Source organism: Microcaecilia unicolor, chromosome 7 (assembly GCF_901765095.1).
Source record: "Microcaecilia unicolor chromosome 7, aMicUni1.1, whole genome shotgun sequence".
NCBI classification, from domain to species: Eukaryota; Metazoa; Chordata; class Amphibia; order Gymnophiona; family Siphonopidae; genus Microcaecilia; species Microcaecilia unicolor.
In genome coordinates this window covers 40222797-40247572 of record NC_044037.1, presented here as the reverse complement: position 1 = coordinate 40247572, position 24776 = coordinate 40222797, and the positions used below count along the sequence as shown (strand labels likewise).

Sequence of the window (24776 nt, the reverse complement as noted above, 5' to 3'; positions counted from 1 at the left end):
AAATTTTGGAAACCAATGCCGCCACTATAGTAAGCACAGAAAAGGAGATAATTGGAATTGATGTCCTTAACCAGTTAAATTTGGTAGTGGATATGGCTAATCTTACACTGTGGCAATGTATTGGATCTCCAAAAATGTCTACAGTTTTGGTGCACGAAGCAATTCCCATGCATTTGGCCACACAATGCACAAAAGCTGACCAACAGTATGATCTGAATGTAATTCCCACAGAGGTTACAGACATCTCTGTCTGGGCACAAGACAAACTAGAATGTGGCAGAATGTCCACAGAAATCCTGTTGGAAGGTGAGGATCCTCCGCCACAAAAGCAATATCCAGTACCTCATCAGGCAATAGAACCCATAGCTAAGATTATACAGGTACTGGAAGAGAGGCGTATAATTAGACCGATCTCTTCTACATGCAACTCACCAGCATGGCCAATAGTTAAACCAGGAGGCTCTTTTAGACTGACCATAGATTTCTGCGCCCTAAAGCATGTATCAAAATCTGTGGTGCCGGTGGTAGCCTCATACCCGGAAATGATCTCTAAATTAAACCCCAACTGTAAATTATTTTCTGTCCTAGACATTTCAAATGGGTTTTGGAGCCTGACCCTGGCCCTGGAATGCCAGTACAAAACAGCATTTCAGTGGCTAAATAAACAGTACGCATGGACTGTGTTACCTCAGGGTTATAAGGATTCTTCATCCATGTTCCACAAATACATGCAGGAAGCCCTAGCTCAGGTGTCTTGTGGAGACAATATAATCAAATATATTTATGACATTCTAATTCAATCTGAAACTGAATCTGAACATTTATGGGTGGAAAAGGGGGGAATGGGACTTGATATACCACCTTTCCGTGGTTTTTGCAACTACATTCAAAGTGGTTTACATATTAAATAAAGGTACTTATTTGTACCTGGGGCAATGGAGGGTTAAGTGACTTGCCCAGATTCACAAGGAGCTGCAGTGGGAATCGAACCCAGTTCTCCAGGATCAAAGTCTGCTGTGCTAACCACTAGACTACTCCTCTTAAAATATTCTACTAACTGCTGAACTCACTATGGATCAGCCTCTTTTTATCTTATGGTATGTCTCTTTGATTGTCTTCAGAGCCTGTGAATGCCAACATTACTTTACTTGGCTGGAATGAGTGTGACATACTGGTTAACCATGCTTCAACAACTAATGCCAGAACATAGGCAACATCCAAAATCAAATCATGAACAAAGAAAGACTTGCTATTTAGTGAATGTGCATAATATGAAAAAAAAAATGTGTTCATACTCTAGCTGCAGCAATAGAAATTCTTGTAGTGCAACCAAAATTGAATACCAACGTTACTTTACTTGGCTGGAATATAGTGTGACATACTGGTTAACCATGCTTCAACAACTAATTCCAGAACACAAGCAAAATTCCAAAATCAAATCATGAAGAAAGAAAGACTTGCTATTTAGTGAATGTGCATTAATATGAAAAAAAATGTAGGTCATTTTCAATGCTTTATCAATCATGGAAAATCAGGCTCAGAACAAAGTCCTTGTTCTAAAATTAATCTGATCTTATTACACAGTGAATGATTATTCTTCCTCTGGGTTCAAAGTTGAAACCCCAACTACATATCAATTGTCTGACTGCCTATCTTCTTTTCCCAATTACTTTGTATTCTTGGAGCAATAACCCCACAATGAAGAAATAGCATTGATATTAGTGTCACCTCTTTCAATCAGCCTGGAGGCCTAACTACCTCTATTCAAACCACAAAGACCCAGCAACTACAAACTTTTTAGCACAGTAAGAGCAAAAGAGACAATTAAGACAAGTTGGGTTTTTTTAGATAAATCCAAGTGCAATTTTCCACCACACAGCACAGCTCCAAGTAGAAGTGGTTCACAAAGGGTATGATGTCACACAGGAAATGCCAGGCACTCCCATGCCCCAACTGATGTTGTTCCTCTCACACCCTTAAAAAAAGTCTTCTCAGCTACTCTTGAATAAAGAAGTACAGTGACCATGTTAGTCCATTTTAAAGGTTCATAAATTGACTAGCTTAATACATTTTTGACTAGCTTTTAAGAACATAAGAATTGTCATACTGGGACAGACCAAAGGTCCCTCAAGCCCCATATCCTGTTTCCAACAGTGGCCAATCTAGGTCACAAGCACCTGGCAAGATCCCATTAAAGCAAAACAGATTTTATGCTGTTTATCCTAGAATATGCAGTGGATTTTCCCCAAGTCCATCTTAACAATGGCTTATGGACTTTAATTTTAGGAAATTATCCAAACTTTTTTTTAAACCCTGCTAAGCTAACTGCTTTTACCACATTCTCTGGCAATGAATACCAGAGTTTAAGTATTCTTTGAGTAAGAAATATTTTCTCTGATTCATTTTAAATTTATTACTTAGTAGCTTCTTTGCGTGCCCCCTAGTCCCAGTAGTTTTGGAAAGAGTAAACAAGCGATTCATATCTATTTGTTCCACTCCATTCAGTATTTTACATACCTCTATCATATCTCCAGACCAGAACCTCTTCCTTAGGTAATAACAATATGAGCAAAAAATGACAAATATTAGAAAATATAACTGAAACATAATAGCATTCCAATGGCATCCCAAGTGGAAAGCTAGGGGTGGGGATGTGGGGTGAGAAACAGGGAGATACAGATGGGTAATGACCCATCATCTTTTGTTTGTGGCTCTTTCGTCTATGAGCAGTTCACATTGGGAGTGACAACAAATAAAGGGGGAGGCTAACAATGCGGGCTACCGTTAAGATGGCTTATTTTACTTTTATTTAAAAAAAAAAAAAAAAAACAACCAGTCCACATATTAGAAAATGACTCATTGAGCCCATTTCCTTTGAATATAGTAATTTTCTAATATGTGGACTGGTTGATTTTTTTTTAAATATTGTGTGCTTCCACACCACCTGATCAGTTTTTTATTTTACTTTTAACCCTGGTTAACAGTATAATAACCTATCTTAATGGTACTACTAACTTGTGCAATGAGACCTGTGCTAACATAGCACAAATTAGTTGCAAATTAACATATCATCAGCCCACATTGAAAACTTCCCCCCAAAATCAAATTATCACTATTAGAGTATTATAAAACCAACAAATGATAATAGTGAACTAGCACGGGCACAAATGGAGATGCAGCAAGCCCAGTTAGGCAAAGAGAACATGCTTATAAGTGTACCTCACTGAGAAAGTTTTCTCTTTGGCTCAAAAGACTTCAACTACCATATTTTGCTAAGTTCTGAGGTATTGAGCTGTTTGCACAATTTTGTATCACAGTAGCTCATGAACTCAAAATATTAGTAAACTTTTGCATGTAGCAGGCTATGCATGAAAATTATTACTTGCAAGGAGGCCATTTTGTGAACCTTTTCAAATGGGCCATACATGCAGAAAAATGTGCAAAAACATTAATGTTTATTTTGCACCATCTACACATTTTAAAGCTTGTAAGTCCCGTTAGGAAAAAAAACTGCAATTTAATAGATCATCTTTAAAGACATCTTAGTATAAGGAAAGGGAGGGAAAAGACCACAGACAGACTGGACAGACTAGTGGACATATGGTCCTTTTCAGTTGACATCTTCAACGTGATTAAAAATTGAGGGGGTCTTTTACTAGCGCGTGCTAAACGTTAGAGATGCCCATAGGAATACATTGGCGTCTCTAACACTTAGCATGCGCGTATTTTTAGCACACACTAAAAATGTGAGCTTGCCATAGTGAAAGCAGTGGCATAGCTATGTGGGGCCAGGGGGGCCTGGGCCCCCATAGATTTGGCCCTAGACCCCCCTGCTGCTGACCCGCTCGACCCCCCCCCCCCTCCCGCCGTCAACCTGCATTTGCCTGCCTTTGCTGATGGGGGACCCCAACCCCCGCCAGCCAAGGTCCTCTTCTTCTCGCAAAAGGCTTCCTTCTGTTTCTGATGGTGAGTTGGCAGTGGGAGAGGGGTCGAGAGGGTCGGCGGCAGTGGGGGAAGTCGGCAATGGTGGCGGGGGGGGTGGGTGTCGGCAATGGCAGGGGGGTCAGCGGCACTGGAGGGGGGCTAAAATGTGCCCCTCACCTCGGGCTCTGGACCCCCCTCCCACCAAAGTCTGGCTATGCCCCTGAGTGAAAGACCCCCTGAAAGCAGGTACCACTTGGCTTTATTTATTTCAGAAGAAGCTGATCCAGTTTTGTGTCATCCCATTGCAAGCATGTGATGTGGTGCATTAAGTTGACTTCTCCTCCCTCAAAAAGTCACAACAAAGCAAAAACAGGAAACTTCCATGCAGGCAAGAATGAAAAACCTGGATCGAATCAACCTGCCACCTAACTGAGGGCATCTCATATCTCTAAACAGGATTTGATTATTCATACCTTTAGCTGGCAGTATCTTTCAGTGTGCAGTGCCAGAATATGTTCTACTGAATACATATCATTGGGCAGCTCTGCTTCAGCCAGCTCTGTGCCAAAAGCCTGCAGCATCTGAGCCATTTCCTTCACTGTTAGTGCAAAGCTTTCTATTGCCTGATAAAAGAAAATTACTATTAGACAGTTCACTTGCTAAGCTTTTTAATGAGATTCTGTTCTTATAAAATTGCAAGCTCAATAACCTATATCGATTGAATTACAAGCTGTACCACTGTATTTGCTGTTTGGTTTATGCCGGGGATTGGAAACAACAGACACACCATGAACTTCCCCCAAAATAAGGCTTTCTGATTTCTCATAACCTGTGGACATTTGATTCTTCCTCCAACAGTAAACCTTATGGCTGTGATGGAGGTGGAGCAATAGAAATTAAGCACAAGCTGAGCTCAAGGCCCTGCCCCTTTCTTGAGCCACTCTATTATTAACTCTTCTCATTGTGAACTTGACCATTTACGCCTTATCTTTGTTTTAAATCTTTTAACCAGTCCACAATAAGATTTATTTATTTCTTTATTTAACATATTTATATCCTGTACCATCCACAGTTCTGGGCAGGTTACAAAAGAACATAAATGACTAGTAAAAATAAACATATAAATCAATCTTACATTAAAATTAACCGTAAATTTTCATTGAAAAATACATAAAACACATATAAAAGAAATAAAGTAATCTAATTGCCATACACTTCAAAAGATAACCCTATTTTCAATTCTTCCCAGACACAGCAATATATACTAAGAAACAAGTCTAATTTCCAAATGTCTCATGAAATAACCATGTTTTAAGACCTTTCTTAAATTGAACAAAGGTAGTAATCTTACGAAGGGTTCCAGGAAGTTCATTCCAAAGTTTAGGGCCTACGAGTCAAAAGATAGATTTCTTATTAACTTCAAGTCTAATAAGATGAAATGAAGGAACCTCAAGTAGAGGAAGAAAGAGTTCCAACAGGCTGATAGAGGCATAAACTAGAAGCGAGAATTGGAGAAATCATTTAATGCAGTTCTTTAAAAACTAAACAATCTTAGAGGCCCTTTTACTAAGCCACATAGGCGCCTACTCACGTCCAACGCATGTCAATTCAGAGATACCACCTGGCTACCATGTAGCCTGGGTGGTAATTTTCTTTTTTTACACGTGTCCGCTACTCGCGCAGGAAAATAATTTTTATTTTCTGGCGCATGGTGGAAACCGTGCAGTAATCATCATTCTATGTGCGTAGACCATAACCACCTGGTTAACATGTGAGATCTTACCACTAAGTCAATGGGTGGCGGTAAGGTCTCAGGCCCAAAATGGGCGTGCACCAATTTTTATTTTGCGGCAAGTCCACTTTCGGCCAACAGAAAAAAGGTGCGCTGAAAAATGGACCTGCACGTGCTCAATACACATGTCTACACCAGCACAGGCCATTTTCACCACACCTTAGTAAAAGGAACCCATAAACTTTATTCAATGCTCAATCAGCTACCAGTGAAATTTTTGTAAAAACTGGAGTAATATAGGTATACCTAGGTACACCCGCTAGAACTATCCCATGACTTTTCCCTTCCATGAGGAATCACTCATGAGGGTTACTTTCTAGAACACAAATACCCAATACAAACTGGTTTACATTTATCCATATGCTGACTCTTTCCCATTAAGGCTGTTTATATAAGCAGTTTTGTTCTGAGCAATAGCTTCTACTAATTTATGCAAAAATATCATGTTCACTGATCTGTAATTATTTGAGTCACCCCCGGAGGCATTTTTGAAAATAGATGTTTACATTGGCTACTATCCAGTCATCAGAAGCAGCTTTGAATGATAGGTTACAGATCACCAGTAATAGGTCTGCAATTTAAGCTCCTTTAAAATTCTGGGGTGAAAACATTAAGTCTCGGTGATTTGGTACTGTTTAGTTTGTCAGCTTGTGCTAGAACTTCTTCCAAACTTGCAATTATTTGTTTTACTTCTTCTGAGTCACCAGCTACTGTATAAAGAATGGTTCACTGTGGTTATTTCCTCAACATCTTCCACAATAAAAACCAAAACAAGGAATTCATGTAGGTTTTCTGCTATAGCATTATTCTCCCCAAGTGTCCCTTTTACCATTCATCTAATAAGCTAACTGGCAATTTAGAGTGATTAACTCTTGTTAATGTAAGAGCTCCCACATGCACACTAACATTTTCCTATTAAGTTCTGCTCTCCATTTCTTAAAAAATGCCACTATGGTATTATTAGCCCTTTTCACCGTACTATTTAGCCATGTTAGCAGACACTTATTTTTCTTTCAACCTATTTTTAATTTGTGGAATACATTTTACCTGGGCCTTCAATTTTTAAGCAGTCTCAGGGATTCTTTTTCTAAGCCATGGTAACATTTTTAGCTCACAGTAGAAATCAGCTGGCAGTAAATGCAGAGACACCCATTATATCCCTATGGGCACCTCAGCATTTACCACCAGCTCATTTCTACCACGAGCCAAAAACGCTACCACGGCTTAGAAAAAGACCCCCTCAATGTCTCATGCAAACTTTTAACCTTTGTAACTGCTCCATTGAGTTTCCTTCTAAGTAGTTGCCTCATTTTGAGAACAACCCTCTTGATCTATGCGTCAGATATATCCATAAGCTCCATTAGTTTTCAAAGAAAAAGTGCACATACTTCCACTTTAAAAACTGGTCTACCAAAATAACTCACACACTACATTAAGTAATTTATGTACAGAAAATGTGAGTATATTTATGGGCATCCTAACAACAACCAGAGACCCTCTGGAATACATCTATCCTAGACCCATGACACTGTGCACATACAAGTTGTATGTATATAATTTTGTGTGCATAATGGGCAGGAAATTTTATGAAAATCTAATGGTGCACATACAGGGCTGCTTATTATGCCAAAGAGGCTTGTAAAATTGTCCACTGTACCATAATCTCCCTGTGATAACTTGAGTGAGGGTTGAGGGTGGGCCTGTAAAATAACACAGCCGGACAAAGGGATATATGTGAATACAAGTGTTTTATTTAATTGAATCCTGAGGCCTGTTATGTCACAGGGCCAGGAACGCAAGGTAAAATGCCTCTGCAGTTCAAGAAGCACAGTCTTGAGCAAGCCTCTGGCTGGCAGGCCCATAACACAGTATGAGGCTGGTGGGGCTGCCACGCCCCAAACAAAGCCTGTAAGACCTTCTTGGTTCTTCTCTGAGTTTTAGGGTCCTGCTCCAGCCAGACCTCAGAGCAAAGCTTGCAAGCCTCAAACAGGAAACAAAAGTGTCTTACTTCAGCCAGGCCACAATCATTAAATGTGAGTTGTAGTGTTGTAAGCTGGGGCATCAATTCTTCCTTCCCTGAGCCTAGGGTTACCATATGGCTCCAGAAAAAGGAGGACAGATTGAGCCAGTCTGGGTTTTACTTCCATTGCTTTCAATGGAAGCAAAAACTGGACTGGATCAGTGTGTCCTCCTTTTTCTGGAGCCATATGGTAACCCTATCTCTGGCGCAAGGAGGTTGAAGAAAACAGGAGACGGGGTGTTCCTATCTAGTCCATTATACGGGCTAAAGCCAGTAGTTGGAGCTTGACAGCAGTAGGCAGAGCTTTAGTTCACCCAAAGCAATAGCAAACACTATTGAAACAATAGCAAAAGATTATTAAAAATAAATGTGTGGTCCATCTGTAAAAAGTCTAAAGCTGTTCCAGTTGGACAGGCAGTGCCTTAAAAGGTGGAGGACAAAAGATTTTGCTTTTGTTTTTTGTTTTACTTGACAGCTTTTTAATTTGTTTGAAAGCTTCCCATATTTAGATATAAATATCATGAAATAAAAAGTCAGTAAAACAGCTTAAAAATTATTATAGTTGGTAGAAATTATTATAGCAGTTATAACCTCTGTATTTTGTGTTCATTTTTCTACACTGTACTATACAATCCAGATAGAGAGATTTCACTGAGGATATCTAATTTCTTGATGGGTTCATCTTAACTGTTGCTGTAATCTGCCTTGGGAAGCCTGGTGTTATAAAGATGGAATATACTGAAATTAGATGGAAGTAAAATTAAATTCTCCTTTCATTTGAGCATATGGAATCACATCTGCATCTGTTTTGTAGAAGTTTACATTTTAGATACACAAATGGATTATTCAATTTTGAGCATATTTCAGGGACAAGTGGTTTTATAAGTCAAAATAAAAACAAACATTTTGTTTCATGCAGATCTCTCATTTGTTTAAACATAACTAAATGGGCTATAAGCCCTTAATGCAGTCAATTGGTTTTCTTATATTTCGTTCTTGTGCTGACTTATACTGTGCTAAAACTGAAGACTTATCTCTTCTAAATGATCATTAATCGATAACAAAAGGAGCTCATTGTGAACACTACCCACCCTAAAAGGTTGTTTTCTGGCTGTAAATGAGGAATTGTGATAATGAATAAATAAGTGTATGTTGGTGTCCTTAGTCATGCATCCAAAGGTTGCATAATCCTTTCAAGATAGTCAGTTAATTGTTTATCTTATTAGTGGAACTTAATCACGGAGGCAGGTTATGGTCGCATTCTCAATATGGTAATACTAGGGTCCAGCTAAGGAACAGGTTATTTTGAGCTAGTCTTCACTGGACCAAACTTGCTTTCATTGTGCCACCACTGTCCTGCTAGATAAGCAGAGTCTTAAAAGGTAGAGGATACATTTACCTATATCCCACATTATCCCAAGAAACCTCAGTTGTGCAGGAGAGTTACTTACTGTTCTGAAGATAACCCAGTCACTGTGACAGTACTCCAAGGTGCCACCAAACTCTGCTGTTAACTGTTTCTCATCAATGTACTTCAGCAAATCAGTGACAGAGCTGAGCATAACCACCTATGGAAACAGAGCAGGATTTTCTTGTCTTTCAAAGTAACATTAAATGGTACGCCAATCCTAATCAGGCAGATGAAAGTATATATAATTAGCCCAACAACAATTTTCCAGCATTTTCCTAGATACAGAATTGGATATTACTAGTTAACATTCAGTATGCACAGAATCCAGTTTTCATATGGACTCATAATCTATTGTGCTCTGTATCACAGAGCCTGGAAATGCAGTAGCTGTTTGCATGTTGTTTACAGAAGTTGAATTTCACTAGAATTACAGCTTCCAAAGCTGGCAGAACGTAAACCACTAACATACTTATTCAGGCCTCTACAAGGTCTTTTTACCACGTATATCCTGATGGGTAAACCTATGGCTGTACTGAAACTGTTTTCTACTAAACAAGGGAGACTCCAAATCCTTCATTCAAATTCACATTTAACATAATTGATGACAAATGAATAAATCAAATGGAACACTTGTAAACAGAATTCATCTGGATTAGGACTCTGTTCAAACAAAATGAGTCTGTGCCTGTAACTTAATCCTCTTCCAAAGAGAAGAATTGTCACTGACTGCTAAATGAGGTACTCACAAACCAGCATCAGAGAGACAGCATTGGCAGAAGCTAACAATCAACAAGAGCAGTCAACAGTCAACAGCTGGAAAATCACTATGGCTTTCTATGTTTGAAAGGGCTACTAAGCAGCTAGGAGCTGCTTCAGTATGGAGTGTTCTGCCACTCCACACAATGGATTCATTTTTAAGGGATATTTCTAACAGTTGCCATGTTTGTTTATTTATTTATTTGTATCCCACATTTTCCCACATATTTGCAGGCTCAATGTGGCTTACATAATACCGTAAAGGCATTCGCCAAGTCCGGTAGGGGATAAGTACAAAAGATGTATCGTGGGATGGGGAAGGTAAGATTCAGTCAAGTTGGGTTAGAGGTAGAAGGGTTTGTTAATGTCCAGTACCATCTTTGATAGTGAAGTGTTGCAGGGTTGAGGCATTTAAGTTGGGTCAGTCGGGTATGCCTTTCCGAATAGGTGAGTCTTTAATAATTCTTCTACCTTTCTCTTCACTCGGAGGGAAGGAGCAAACCTGCTCCTCCCAGTACGCCCAGAGGCAGGCAGCAACAAGTACTGAGAGCAGCACAGGTGCTTACAAAGGTTAATCACCAAGGACCACAGAAATGTACAGACTTCAAATCCATTTCATATATATATATATATATATATATAGCAAAGGTTGCTTGATTCAACGGGGCCATTACACTACAACTGTGTTTCAGTCAGGAGGGGAGCACATATTTGTTTTATCCTGTCCACACTGATTCATCTTTGTCCCAATTACATATTTCTGGATAATTGTGCAAGAAGACTGAATATTATTTCCCAAGACCCTGTAAAACACAGTGGCCCCAAACTATTGAACTGTGTTAGGATTTTGTAGTTGACAAAATGAACTGCAACATTTAACCCATAGAAGGTCAAAACCTCCACAATAATAACAGAAGGAATTCCTGGCACTTTGGGCAAGGCTGTTGTGCCACTGACATGGGGCAGTATCTGCTACTGGACATTTAACTTTGTGCCGCTAACGGAGAATACCATTAACTGCACAGTGGATCCCTAAAGGGCAAGAGGATACAAAACAAGAATGGAGCACCTCAACTCAAAACAGATGTGAAATGACTTTTGTGCTTAAGAAATCATGGAGAAACTAACCTGCACTGCACAGCAGCTACAACCTCCCCCCCCCCCCCCCAGAAAAAAAAAATAGATACAGGCATGGGGAAAATAACTTGCACTGTATTAGATAACTTTTGGTCCCGCTTCACAAAAGTGGTGACAGAGAAGTGGGAAACTACAGGTCGGTTCGCCTCACTTTGGTCATTGGAAAAGTAATGGAAGTGCTGCTGAAGGAATTCAATATATTTTTGAGCATCATTAATGAAGGGTTAGAAGGTAAGGTTTACCTTTTTGAGGATGATACCAAGATTTGTAACCGAATGGACATCTCAGAAGAAGTGGACAACATGAAAAGGAATCTGAAAAAGTTAGAAGAATGCTCTGTTGACAGTTAAAATTTAATGCAAAGAAGTGCAGAGTAGAAATCCAAAGGAGGTGTATGTGGTAGGAGGTGAAAGAATGATATACACAGACAGGCAGAACAACCTTGGAGTGATAGTGTCTGCAGAACTGAAGGCTACATAACAGTGTGACAAGGCGGTGGCCGTAGCCAGAAGGATGCTAGGCTACATAGAGGGAGGTGTAACCAGCAGAAGAAAGGAGTGTTGATGCCCCTGTACATGTTGTTTGTGAGGTCCCACTTGGAGTACTGTGTTCAGTTGTGGAGGCCATATCTTGCTAAGGATATAAAAAGACTAAGCGGTTCAGAGGAAGGTGACAAAAACGGTATGGAGCTTGCACCAAAAGACATATGAAAAGAGACTGGAAGACACGAATTCGTATACTCTAGAGCAGGGATGGGCAAGCACGGTCCTCAAGGGCCACAACTGAGTCAAGCTTTCAAGATTTCCACTGTACACAAATAGATCTCATGCATATTCATTGTGGAAATCTTGAAAACCAGACTGGGTTGTGACCCTCAAGAACCATGGTTGCCCACCCCTGCCCTAGAGGAAAGGAGAGATAAGGGAGATAGATACAGATGTTTAAATATTTAAAAGGTATTAATATAGAAACAAATCTTTTCCAGAGAAAGGAAAATGGTAAAACTAGAGGACATGAATTGAGGATGCGGGCTGGTAGACTTAGGAGTAATGTCAGGAAATTCTTTTTCACAGAGAGCTTGATTGATTCCTGGAAAGCCCTCATGAGGCAAGTGGTGGAGATAAAATCGGTGACACAGTTCAAAAAGGAGTAGGATGAACACAGAGGTCCCTAATTAGAAAATGGATGGTATAAAAAAAACTAAACTTGAATGACTGCATGTGTGTTGATGTATCAAGTGGTGCTTAGATGGCGATTCTAGTTGTGAAGAACTAAGGTCAGTTCCGGGTAGACTTCTACTGTCTGTGTCCTGGATATGGCAAGACAGTTTAGGGTGGGCTGTAGAGGATTTTGAAGAAATCTCTAGTAGTTGGAATGTGAAGACAGTTCCGGGCAGACTTGCACATCTGTGTCCAAGTTTCCAAGTTTATTTAGAAGTTACTACCTCTCCCTATAGCAGCCTTCAGAGTGGTTTACAATCTAACACATAGAACAAGCAAATTAATATAGCAAGACAGATTGGGATAGGCATAGGCACCCAGTATCGGAGGCTTGGGGAGGCTAAGCCTCCCCAGCCGAAGATCGGATCCTGATGACGACGACGACGCTCGTCCCAACTGCCCGCCCTCTTTCCCCCAAGATCCGTTTCCTTTTTTTTTAAATTTACCTCCAGTCCGGCAGCACAGCGACAGGCAGCATCAGTGAAAGCGCTCCCAGTAAAAGCGCTTCTCTTCGCTCAGTGCCCCGCCTTCTTCTGATATCATGACATCATGACGTCAGAAGAAGGCGGGTCACTGAGCGAAGAGAACGAAGCGCTTTTACTGGGAGCGCTTTCACTGACGCTGTCGCTGCGCTGCCGGACTGGAGGTAAATTTGAAAGAAAAAAAAGTAAAGGGATCTTGGGGGGAGAAGAGGGTGGGCAGTTGGGGCAGGGGAGAGAGTGAGATGAATGGGATGGCAAGGCTCAGGGAAAGAGGGTAATTGCTGAATATGGGTGAATGGAGGGGGGCAGGGGAGAGAGGAGCATGGATGGGATGGCAGGGCTCAGGGAAAGAGGGGAATTGCTGAATATGGGTGAATGGAGGGGGGGCAGGGGAGAGAGGAGCATGGATGGACATGGATGGGAAGACTGGGCCCAGGGAGAGAGGAGAAATTGCTGGACATAGAGGGGAGGGGAGGGAAGAGAGAGGAAGGAGATGAGATGAGGGAAAAGGAAAAGGAAGAAAAACTGCACATGGATGGAGAAAACAGGCAGAAGCTGGATCCACTGGACAGTCAAGTCTGCGGAGGACCCAGCTTTTACTTACAGATGTAGGACAAGAAACGAAGAAGAAAGGCGGAAAGTAAAGAAATAAATGGAAAGGAAGCCCTGGAAATGGAGTTAAGAGGACAGATAGCAGCAGAATCGGATACTGGGCCAGCATGATCAGAAAAACAAAGTCACCAGACAACAAAGGTAGAAAAGATCATTTTATTTTCATTATAGTGTTTGGAATATGTCCACTTTGAGAATCAGGTGCTCAACATTAAAAGTTTATATTTATTTACTTATTTATGGCATTTTATCCCACATTAAACATGAATTAGGGTGTTTTGTGGCTGTACATGAGAATTGTGATATTATGATCCCTTGTTTCATATTGTTGACAGTCTGCATTTTCCGTATGGGTGGTATATTGGTGTATTAAGTTCTGCCCAGTGTAATATTTATGGTACAGTAAGGTTCTGAGTGTGTTTTTGCACAAAGTTGTGCATAGTGTTTTGCAGTTGAGCGATTGTGGTTAGTATATGCTTTGAGCAACCACTTTATTCTTTGACATATGATACATATCTAATATCTAAATTTAATAAAAGGTATTAATTATGACTTTTATTTTTATTTTTTTTTCTGTGTGTTATCAGACAATTATGGATTTAAGCTCCACCCCTGGCCCCACCCCTAACCCCGCCCCCTTTAGCCTCCCCAACCAGTTGGGCCACCGACCGCCTATGGGGATAGGCAGGAGAAGGCTTCGACAGCAACTGCAGTAGTTGGAACATAAGGACAGTGCCAGGTGGACTTCTACAGTCTTATGTCCCAGAAATGGCAAGGAAAGACCAGGTTCAAGTATTTTATACCACACTCATTGTTGGTTTAATCCTGAATTGATAATGAGTGTAGCTGTTGGGCTGACTGGGTGGACCATTCAAGTCTTTATATGTCGTCGACTACTATGTTGTTATGCTAGATGTTTTATACAGCGGTTAACATGTGCTGTTACTGCAGTGCATTCAGGCTTTCTAGAACTGTGAGTTAACATGTAGCATGCATTAAAACACAGGTTAAAAACTGGACACAATTTAGCAAATAGGCACCAGCAGGCTTTATTCAATAAACTTTATTCCCATGTGCAAAGAACAGGGAAACAACCCTCTCGGATTAAGGCCTGAGGAATCCTTCATTCATTGAATTGTTCTCTCTGAAACTTGGGAAAGTTCTTTTTTAACAGTCAAAGACTTCCCATCAGATGACGTAGGGTCACTGCATAGCTCTGTGCCAAACAGGGCAGAATGAGTCAATCTGTTTTACTACTGCTGCATTACAAGGAATAAAATTACTACTCTATAAATACAAACGCAATAAAATCAGCCTGCCCCCGCTTTTCATGGAGCTATATTGCTACCTTATCATTATAGCTACAATAAGCACACAGATGGAAAGATATAAAATGAGGACATCTTACTCCATACTCTGCTAGCTTAGGCGCCTGTTTATCAAATTGTGTTAACATATGGAGATGGTCAATCAGTCCATTAAACTTAATGCAGGCTCGAGCAGGCTGCTAGTGAGGAGTCTGCTGGGCGGTTTGACACTTTGGACTTTATTCGGGAGTTGGAGGGTGAAGAGGAGCGGCGGGAGCGAGCTACTCTTATAGTGACATTTGTTTCACAGTTAGATAGAGATAGGATTTTGAAGTTATTCTTTAAATTTCGGAAAGAAAAATTTTTGAATGTACAAGTACGGATGTATCCTGATGTGACCAAGGTAACGCAGAGGAGGCGACAAGCTTTTCTTAAGTTGCGCCCCACTGTGTTTCAGTTGGGGGGGCCTTTTCTGGCTCAATTATCCCTGCAAATGTGTGGTGAAGTTGAATGCTGTAAAGTATGTGTTTTTTGAACCTGTGCAGTTGAAAGCATTCCTGGATTCCCGGGGGGACAGGGGGGCTCCTTCTCTGGCACCTGGGGCGGCGAATGCATCTCCACCTCAGTTATAATTGCCTTCCACGTCTCCCTTCAGTGTCTCTTTTTTGAGTTGGATTGTTCCAGTTTCAATTTTTCCCAGAATAGTGGCTTGGTCACTGGCTTCAGTTGTGGACTAACAGGGGAGGCGGGAGAGTGTGTTGGGGGTAGAGATTTCCTGTGTAAAGATGTACTTACAGTTCTCCTAAATTGTACAAGAGGTGTTCTTGGTACTGTATATGTGAAATGTATAAATAAAGAAAAAAAATAAATAAATAAACTTAATGCAGGCTACTGACTAACAGTATATGCTAATGTGCTTTTAAATGTAAACACTATTTCATAAATAGTGGGCCTATGCACACTGGCAACCTTTAATTTTGTTTTCGGCATTTTTTTTTTTCATTTTGTTTAAATGTTTCTTTCCTTTTTTTTTTTTACTGATCCATTTCATCTCACTTTCAGTGCCCATTATTTGCAAATGCCATGCCCTATTTGCAAACTGTGCAGATAAAAGGAAACCAACTAAATTTTATAAAAACAAATCTTCTCAGTTTTTTCATGTTGTTTTCAAATGAAACAAAATGAAACAAGCTTCTCATTGTGTGTATCATTTTGTATCCAAAGAAATGCACATCCTATATAATAATTCTCACCTCCAACGTTCTGAGGCTGCCTGGAACCGTGGCTTCCGGCCAGAGGTGCTCTACTTAATGGAGTGGAGTAGATAAAAGTGACGTCATGAAAAAAGTGCCACTGATTGGCTGCGCCTCCGAGTCCAGCCCGACCCCCAGCAACAAACCGTCACCCAGCCAGCAGAAAACAGCGACCCAGGGAAACCGTCACCCAGCCAGCAGGAAACAGCGACCCAGGAAGGGGGAGGAGTAGGGAAACATGTGGAGCGTGTTTCCATACTCCTCCCCCTGCCTAGGAATCGCTGCACACTGCCTGCGAACCTCCCGAACCACCCGCGCACACTAACCGCCCTCAATCGGAGAGGACGAAGAGGGAGGGCGGCGACACGGTGACTGCGGCGAGTGTTGAATCTGCAGGAGGCGGGTGTGGGCTCAGGACGGGGGGGTTGGGGTCCACTGGCGATTCGCAAGACGGAGGCGGCAAAGAGGAGCGGCTCCTACTACAGCGCAGCCGTCATCCCCGTTCACTCAAAACAAAGGCTGCAAACCTATGAGATGTTGCAGCAAGTTCAATAGTCAGGAGTGGAAGTCAGCAAAGCAAGTCTTCAGTAAGCAATGAAGCCCATTGGTTAATCTCTGTTTCCGCTCCCCTACGCAGCCGTCATTACTATACACTGAAAAACAAGCATAAACTTGCAGCTGCTTGACATTGTCATTTTAAAAATGTTATTCCATCTGAAACAAGTCTAAAGCTCTTTCAACTGGATAGACAGTGCTTTAAAACTTGGAGGACAAAAGGAGGGGGGAGACAAACATACCCTGCAACTCGGAGGGAGGGAGGAAGGAGGGAGGGGGGATCCTGCAACTGGGGGGCGGGAAGGGGAAGGGGTAACCCCCTGCAACTGCGAGACAGACCCGGGGGGGATGACGACCCTGCAACTGGGAGGGAGGGGGGACCCTGGCACATACTCTCATTCTCACACACACACACGCACACAGTCTCACTCTCTCTGTGTCACACACACATACACTCTCTCACACAGTCACTCTCACACACACTCTCTCTCTCAAACATACACACTCCGAGGAAAACCTTGCTAGCGCCCGTTTCCTTTAAAACAGAAACGGGCCTTTTTTACTAGTCACTAATAAATGGGCTCTCTTAATGTGAAAAATTTTCTCTCCATTGTGAATGGCAATGTCTTGATCAGTCTAATATAAAACTATAAAATGTATTTTACCATTTCACACTTATAAGTTGTATATAAATTCAAAAAGGATTTAAGGAGCAACGTAATATTGCTAGTACAAAATTGAAAGTTTTTCAATTGTTTTCTTCATGCTATAAGCCTCGGAATCCTTTTAAAATAAGGGTCAAGTTTTCAAATGACTTATGAAATCACAAGCAACTGGCAACCACATAAATCCTCTAGCCCAGTCATTCTCAAACCTGGTCCTAGAGGCACCCCAGCCAGTCAAGTTTTCAGGATATCCACAATGAATATTCATGAGAGAGATTTGCATGCAGTGGAGACAGTGCATGTAAATCTCTCTCATGAATATTCATTGTGGATATCTTGAAAACCTGACTGGCTGGGGTGTCTCCAAGACCAGGTTTGGGAATCACTGCCCTAGCCATATATTTTCACAAGCTATACATGTGAAGCCCCATTTTATACAGAATGTAGAGCTTGTAAGCAGGTCAGGACGTGTTCAATTCCAGTGGTATTTTAGAAAATAATCTGCTGATATAATCTTACAAAAAGAAAACATGCAGGCCTGCACGGGTATTTGTGAACACGTGGAGTGGAATCAGCCATTTTGCAAATATAAATATTGAAAAAATGAACAGCACGGGCTTGGTAGCCCTGTACAACAAATAGCAGACCAACAATTGCAGAAAGAGGTTTCAAAGACTTTAATTCAACCAAATGAATACTTATGCCTGGAGTGGCCATGTGTCACCAAAAGGCTGTGTCAGAGGCAAAACTAGAGAGGTAAAAATCGAAAAAGCACACTTCCGTCTAGAGCCAACAGTCAGGATGAGAGAAGCAGTAGCAGATAAAACATTCATTTATTAAAGGAATTGGAAGATCTCACATAAAAAAGAACCAACATGACCACGTTTCGCCCAATACTGGGCTGCATCAGGGGTAATTATCCGGATAATTCCTTTCTTAAAAACAACAGGATAGATATTCAGCTGGCAGCGGTCAGTGCTTTTTAAGCACTGATTGTGGCTGTCTAAATTAGCCCCAGATATTCAGTGCTGGGCTATGAGTGGCCACCATAACTGCAAATCCAGTACTAAGCTCAGTGGGACTGGCTGGTGGAGCTTAAGCGCGTCACAGCTGATATTCAGCCAGGGCCCACGTATGAGAGTTATGTGGGTCCAGGCTGAATTTCAACCAGGTCCTGCATAACTGCAAAGCCCTTACAAGGCCCTCTGATCCCCATTCCCTTTCAGCATGGAGCCCTCTGATCTCCCCACCCACCCTCCTGACCTGGGAGCCCCTGGTCCATGCCTCTCCCCCCAATCATGCAACTCCCTCCCTCCGTTCTTCTAACATGCAAGATAGGCCCTCCTAGGCCTACCTGCATATCTCTGGTGGTCCAGTGGAGCGATGGGAGCAAGAGTAAAGGCCAGTCGCTCCTGCCCTTGGCAGCTGCCATTCCAAAAAGGCCTTCAAAGAGTTTTGCAGTTATGTGGGCCCCGGCTGATATTCAGTGTCGAGCTTGCATAGCTAAGTAGGGGATTTAAGGACAGCTTTCACCTACTTAGCTATGTGGGTGCTGGCAACGCATAGCTACTGTCTCCTACTACTAATAATCATTTTTATAGCTCTACTAGATGTATGCAGTGCTGTACACATTATATGCAGTTACTTTCTTTCTCCCTAGAGGGCTCACAGGCTAAGGTTTTGTACCTGGGACAATGGAGAGTTAAGTGGCTTGTCCAAGGTCACAAGGAACTGCAGTGGGAATCAAACCCCGGGTTGACAGGATCAAAGCCTGCTGCACTAACCATTCGGCTACTCTTCCACAACACTGCCACTGACCTGCCCATTTTTTTGTTGGGTGGTCAGAGCCAATATTCAGCAAGACTGCCCAGTTAAGTGCCTTTGAACATCGGCAGCTGGACAGCCCCAAGCGATTTAAGCAGGCAGAAGCCTCTTCTGCCCACATAAATCACTTTGAACATTGGGCGGTACATAAATATGAAGCACATGTTAACACCCTTCAGGCAGCATCAAGTGTCAAATAGCAGAATCTTGGTTATGTGAGACCTTCCAAATTCCTTTAATACACAAACATTTTAACTCTTACACGTGCCCTGCCATTTTACAAACCTACATGTGCAAGTGCTACCAATTAAGTAGTAAGGCCACAATTTTATCCTGGTTCCATTTTGGAGGCAGAAAAAACCTACATGGGAATTAGGAAAATGACCCCCTTAATCCCTCAGGTAAAGCTCTGGCTGAAACAAGCTCTTTTTTAAACCCTATATGTGTCACGGAGCTGGTGTGAAAAGCACTGTGAAACTTTTTCCCCGTACCCATGTATTCCCTTAGGTGCTCTTCTAAGCTGTGTTAATCCCCTGATTCTATAAAGGTTGCCAAAAACTGCATGTGAAAAGTTAGGCACATTCCCAATATTCAAGCACAATTTAATAGAATAATGAGTCAATTAGTGCCAATAATTGGCTTTTTAACAAGCAGTTATTGGCACTAATTAGATTTAATTGGGACTAACATGCGTAAAGTTAAGCACGGATCCCAAACCTAAAATTTATGTACGGCAAAAAAGGGGGCATGGGAATAGAAGGATCATGGGCATCTCGGGGTGGATCGGGGGCGTGTTTTTGAGTTACACACGTCATTACAGAATATAGGTGCTGCACACGTAAATTTAGGTGTGGGCATTTGCACTACATTTTCGTAGGTGCAAAGGGCCACTACTAAATTTACACGCGATCTGTCTGCTAAGCGTTAATCCTATAAACTGCACTGAATTTTAGGTGCAGCTTATAAAATACCATTTACATGGGCTCTTTTGGCGCCAGTGTTTTAGGTGCCATGTATATAACCTAGTCCTAAGCGCTAATATGTATCTAATGCAGCTTAAAATCGCATTCCATAGAATGTACTCAGGTGTCCTGTGGTAACTGCCTAATTAACAAGCACTAACCGCACGATAAAAAATATTTTTACTCTTTTTTGAGAGGGTATGTCAGGGGGCAGAGAATGGGCATTCCTGTGCTAATCAGTTAACATAGCTACATTAATGTGTGCTAACTTGTCAGTGTAGGAATACCATGTGAGCCTTGGCTACAAAATGGGTGGTAGAAAATGTGGTAAAATTCTTAAAGGCCACAGACTGACAGCAACATTAGTGCATAGCCATTAATACAAAAAGTGGAAAAATAGAACAAAGCAGATCGTTAAAAAACAAAATATAATTTATTATTGATGAAAACGACTGCAAAAAATGTACAGAAGATCGCAATCATTGATCATCTGGATTATATATTGAAAAAAAAAAACTCAGTCAAATAGACCAAAAAAGAGTACTGACATGAAATCAATCGGACACTCTCTTGACTCTGATAGAGTTTTGTCAGCTCTATCAGAGTCAAGAGAATGTCCGATTGATTTCATGTCAGTACTCTTTTTTAGTCTATTTGGCTGAGCTGTTGTTCCAATATATAATCCAGATGATCAATGATTGCGATCTACTGTACATTTTTTGCAGTCGTTTTCATCAATATATATCCACTATATTGTGACAGCAAAGGATCATTGTGTAGCCCCTGAAGCAGCTCTGCTAGGCGAAACACAGCCTGTGTCGGACTGATTTATATACAATTCTTTGGTTCTCATTAATAAATTATATTTTGTTTTTTAACGATCTGCTTTGTTCTATTTTTCCACTTTGGAGTTTGCAGATCATCTGCCTTTTTGTTTTCTTGGATCCTCATTAATACAAAAAGCCCATTTCTATGGCTGTGGTAAAAATAGTTTTATTGCACAGGAAAACCCCACATAAGGTCACACCAAGGCCGCTTTTTGCTGCAGCTTAATTAAATGACCCCTTAGTGAACTGGGGAATACACAAGTAGATGTTAGCCTCACCAACCGCACCCAAACCCCCACCCCTCACCCTTGAAATCTCTACATCAGGGGTTCTCAACCCAGACATGCCTAATTGGTCAGGTTTTCAGGATATCCAGAAAGAATATGCATGAGATAAATTTGCATAGAATAGAGGTTGTGCGTGCAAATTATCTGATGCGTATGCATTGTAGACATTTTGAAACCCTGACTGGCTAGGTGTTTCCTGAGGACTGGGTTGAGAACCTCAGCTCTACATAATGTGAATTTCAACATGTAAATAGAGAATTTCTGAAATTGTTTTTAGAAGTGTATGTGATATACGCATGTAAATGCTGGTATTTCCACATGAATATCGCCATGGAAAGGACTAAATATTTGCCTGGCAGGCCACACACTATCCTGCAAGTTCTATATAGTCCAACTAGAGTTGCACATGCAAATCTGGGTGTATTCTGATTAGCCTACGCAATTCAATTTGTTAACAAGCCAATCAGCGCTGATAATTGGATGTTAAGCACTAATTGACACTAATTAGAATTTACGTGCACTACTCGCTAAGTGTATTCTATAAAGTAGGCCACATAAATTGTACAACATGGATCTCAACAGTAGGCGTGGTCATTGCAGGAGCATGGGCGGGTCATGGGCATTCTTAAAATTTACATGCAGTGTTATAGAATAACCTGTTCCACACCTAAAGTTAGACGTGGGTATGTACACCAGTTTTTCATTGGTTAACTACTAGCTAATCAGCACTGTTAGTTGGATGTTAACAAACAATTGTCAGCACTAATTGGCATTAAATGAAATTTATGTGCACAACTCACTAAGGGCCAGATTAGTTATTTATTTATACCCCACAATTTCCCACCACTGGCAGGCTCAATGTGGCTTACAATTTTTTAAGTTACAAACAAGCGAGTACAATAAATGGAAAGGGATAAGTGGGGCGGAAAGTTAAAGGGATGATCAAAAGCCCCGTGCTGTTCCAAACAGCACTCTAAAATAGCGCTGGAACAGCATGGGGCGCTATTGGACCTATGATCAGAGATAATGCATGCAAATTTAAGCAGCGCAATTATCTCTGATCATGGGGTAGAAGTGCGGGCGAATTGTGCCTGAGCATGCACTCAGCACAATCCTCCCACACTTGTTTGACAGGTCTGGGCTGTCAAAAGCCCAAACCTGTCAAACACAGGGGCTGGAGGTGCATGGGACCACCAGGCTCTGACTATCCCTGCCCCGAGCAATGGGGGCTGGAGGTCCGGCGGACTTCCGGTCCCCCAACGAACTCCCCCCCCCCCCAGGTTTAGGGAGGGCTGGAGATCCGGTGGGTCTCCAGCCCTCCAAACCCCCAGACAATGGTCCCTGGTGGTCCAGTGGCCACTGGCCAAACCCCCCCTCCCAGCGAGAGACATTGTTTCACGCGCTCATGGGCTCTGATCACGGGGCAGTAGCAAACGCCGGTGCTAGTATGGTGCTAACAGCCTCTAGCGCCGGCGTTTGCTTTTGATCATCTGACTGTAAGTTTATTCTATATAACGTGGTACACTTAAATTCTAAGTTGCATACTTGAAAGGGGGTGTGGCCATGGGTGTTTCTAAAATCTATGCACATTATTATAGAATACACCTAATCTGCGCCTAATTTAGGCATCGGAATTTACACCAAATAAAACGTTGCCTAAATAAACACAACCAAATTTAGTTGCTTAGAGAGCCGCTTGGTGTACTTTACAGAATATGCCTATGCCTAAGTGTATTTTTTTCCACATGGATTTTTCAGGTGCCATATATAGAATCTAGCCCAATACACATATTCAGTGTCACAGCTGTGTTAAAAAAAAAACAACAACATGCTGATAGCCAGTTTTGAAAACAGAATCCAGAATCTATAAATAAAATCAGTTTGTTACATTAAATACTACATACTTCAAAATCCAAACTGAGTTCTTTCAAATGTGCTAACAGCAGAATCTTTCATTATTGGGAATATTTTTGTAACTATTAAATTTATATATTTGCAAAAATAATCACCAAAGAGTTTAATAGGAGGGTTTCCTGTTGAAAATTATAAAATAACAAAAATCATCAGTGCTGTAATTAAGGAGGGTTTGTGAATGTATCAATAAAGTTCAATTTCACCATATTTTGCCTATTTGCCTACAATTTTCATAATAAAATCTAGGGGTCTGGGTAATTAGAATTCCATAGTTCATAGCTTAAACATACCCAAATATAAAACACCAGGTTACAACGTGATAAATTGGTAGCTCAAAACAGACATAAACAGTCTATTTAATATCTTCCTACCGGTAATTTGAGTATGAAATCCTCCTGACTGAATCGAAATCCAATATCAGTGAAAGTGCGCTGGAAAAACCCTGTAGGGCGAAGCACTAACACTAACTGCAGATTTCCAGGGAAAGAGTTCTGGGGAAGAAAAAAGATATGATTAAAATAAATTTATATTTCTATAATTAAAAAAAAAAGATATGCTTAAAATAGATTTATATTTCTATAATTCTAGCAAGACCTAATTCAACATGTTTACAGGAGCATAAAACATAGAATCATAGGAAATATGGCAGATAAAGAACATATGGCCTATCCAGTCTGCTCATCCTTATCAACTACTAAGCTGTACAAGTCCCTTCCTCTACCTCAGGAGATCTGTGTTTGTCCCAAGCTTTCTGGAATATAGAGTTCACAGTCCTATCATATCCACTGAGAGGCTGTTATATATACTGTATATACATTTATTTTCTAAAACAACCATTATATTTAATTATAAATCTTTATATAATATAATGGGGACACAGGACAATCTTAGAAAAAGGGAGAGGTGGGGACACCAGGATAGCAGATGCTAGAAAGGGGGAGATGAGGAGACCAGGTAGGCGTGTGCTAAAAAGTGGGGGAGATGGGAACACAGAAAGGACAGATGCTGAACTTGGGGCCAGGATAGGAACAAGGGACACAGAAGGGAGATGCTGGACAGGACAAATAGTGGTGCAGAGGAAAAAAGGATGGTGCACTTGGAGACAGATGTAGAGAAGGAAAGGAAGAAGACAAGAGGCGGGAGAAGAAATGGAAAGGCCAACCTGGAAAAGAATTTGTAAGGCTGACTCATGGAACATGGAAAAAAAGACTGGGACCAGCCAAATTCCCAGACAACAAAGGTAGAAAAAAATTATTTTTATTTAATACTTTGTAAGGACTGAGATGTACCTGCTTTGTAAAATGTACATTTTTTTCTATTTTTATTTTGCAAAGTACAGGATATTTGTTGTTTTTTTTTTTTTTTTGGCTCCCTATTCTGCATTAGATTGGTAGCATGGAATGTTGTCACAATTTGGGTTTCTGCCAGGTGCTTGTGACCTGGGTTGGCCACATTGGAAACAGGATACTGGGCTAGATAGACCATTGATCTGACGCAGTATGGCTACTCTTATGTTATATAGATGAGGGTCTGTCCATGTTCTGCATGTGTGACTGAGGTGAAGGATTCTGCCAGCATGTAGTATCTGTGTAGGGATGTGTAACAGTGCAGCTTGTTCCAGTTTCCCAATAGTAGGTATATTGGTGCTCCAGAGCCCAGTGTAATATAAATATATAGCACTGTCTTCTGATAGGTGGGTTAGGGCTGTTATGGTGTGGTAAGTTTTGTGTTCTAGGGCAGTTCTGGAGTACCCCCTTGCCAGTCAGGTTTTCAGGATATCCACAATAAATGTGCATGACATTGATTTGCATATACTGCCTCCATTACA

General features: G+C 41.2%; 1 protein-coding gene across 1 annotated transcript in view; it reads right to left on the bottom strand.

Annotated features, from left to right (window-relative positions):
* Positions 1-24776, bottom strand: part of MCF2 (MCF.2 cell line derived transforming sequence) — a 147671-nt gene that overhangs the window by 99508 nt on the left and 23387 nt on the right. Inside the window, exons 4-6 of the mRNA XM_030209577.1 lie at positions 23320-23439; positions 9188-9304; positions 4398-4547 (exon numbers count right to left, since the gene is read on the bottom strand). Of these exons, the coding sequence (XP_030065437.1) occupies positions 4398-4547; positions 9188-9304; positions 23320-23439 (387 nt within the window). The remainder of the gene's footprint in view (positions 1-4397; positions 4548-9187; positions 9305-23319; positions 23440-24776) is intronic.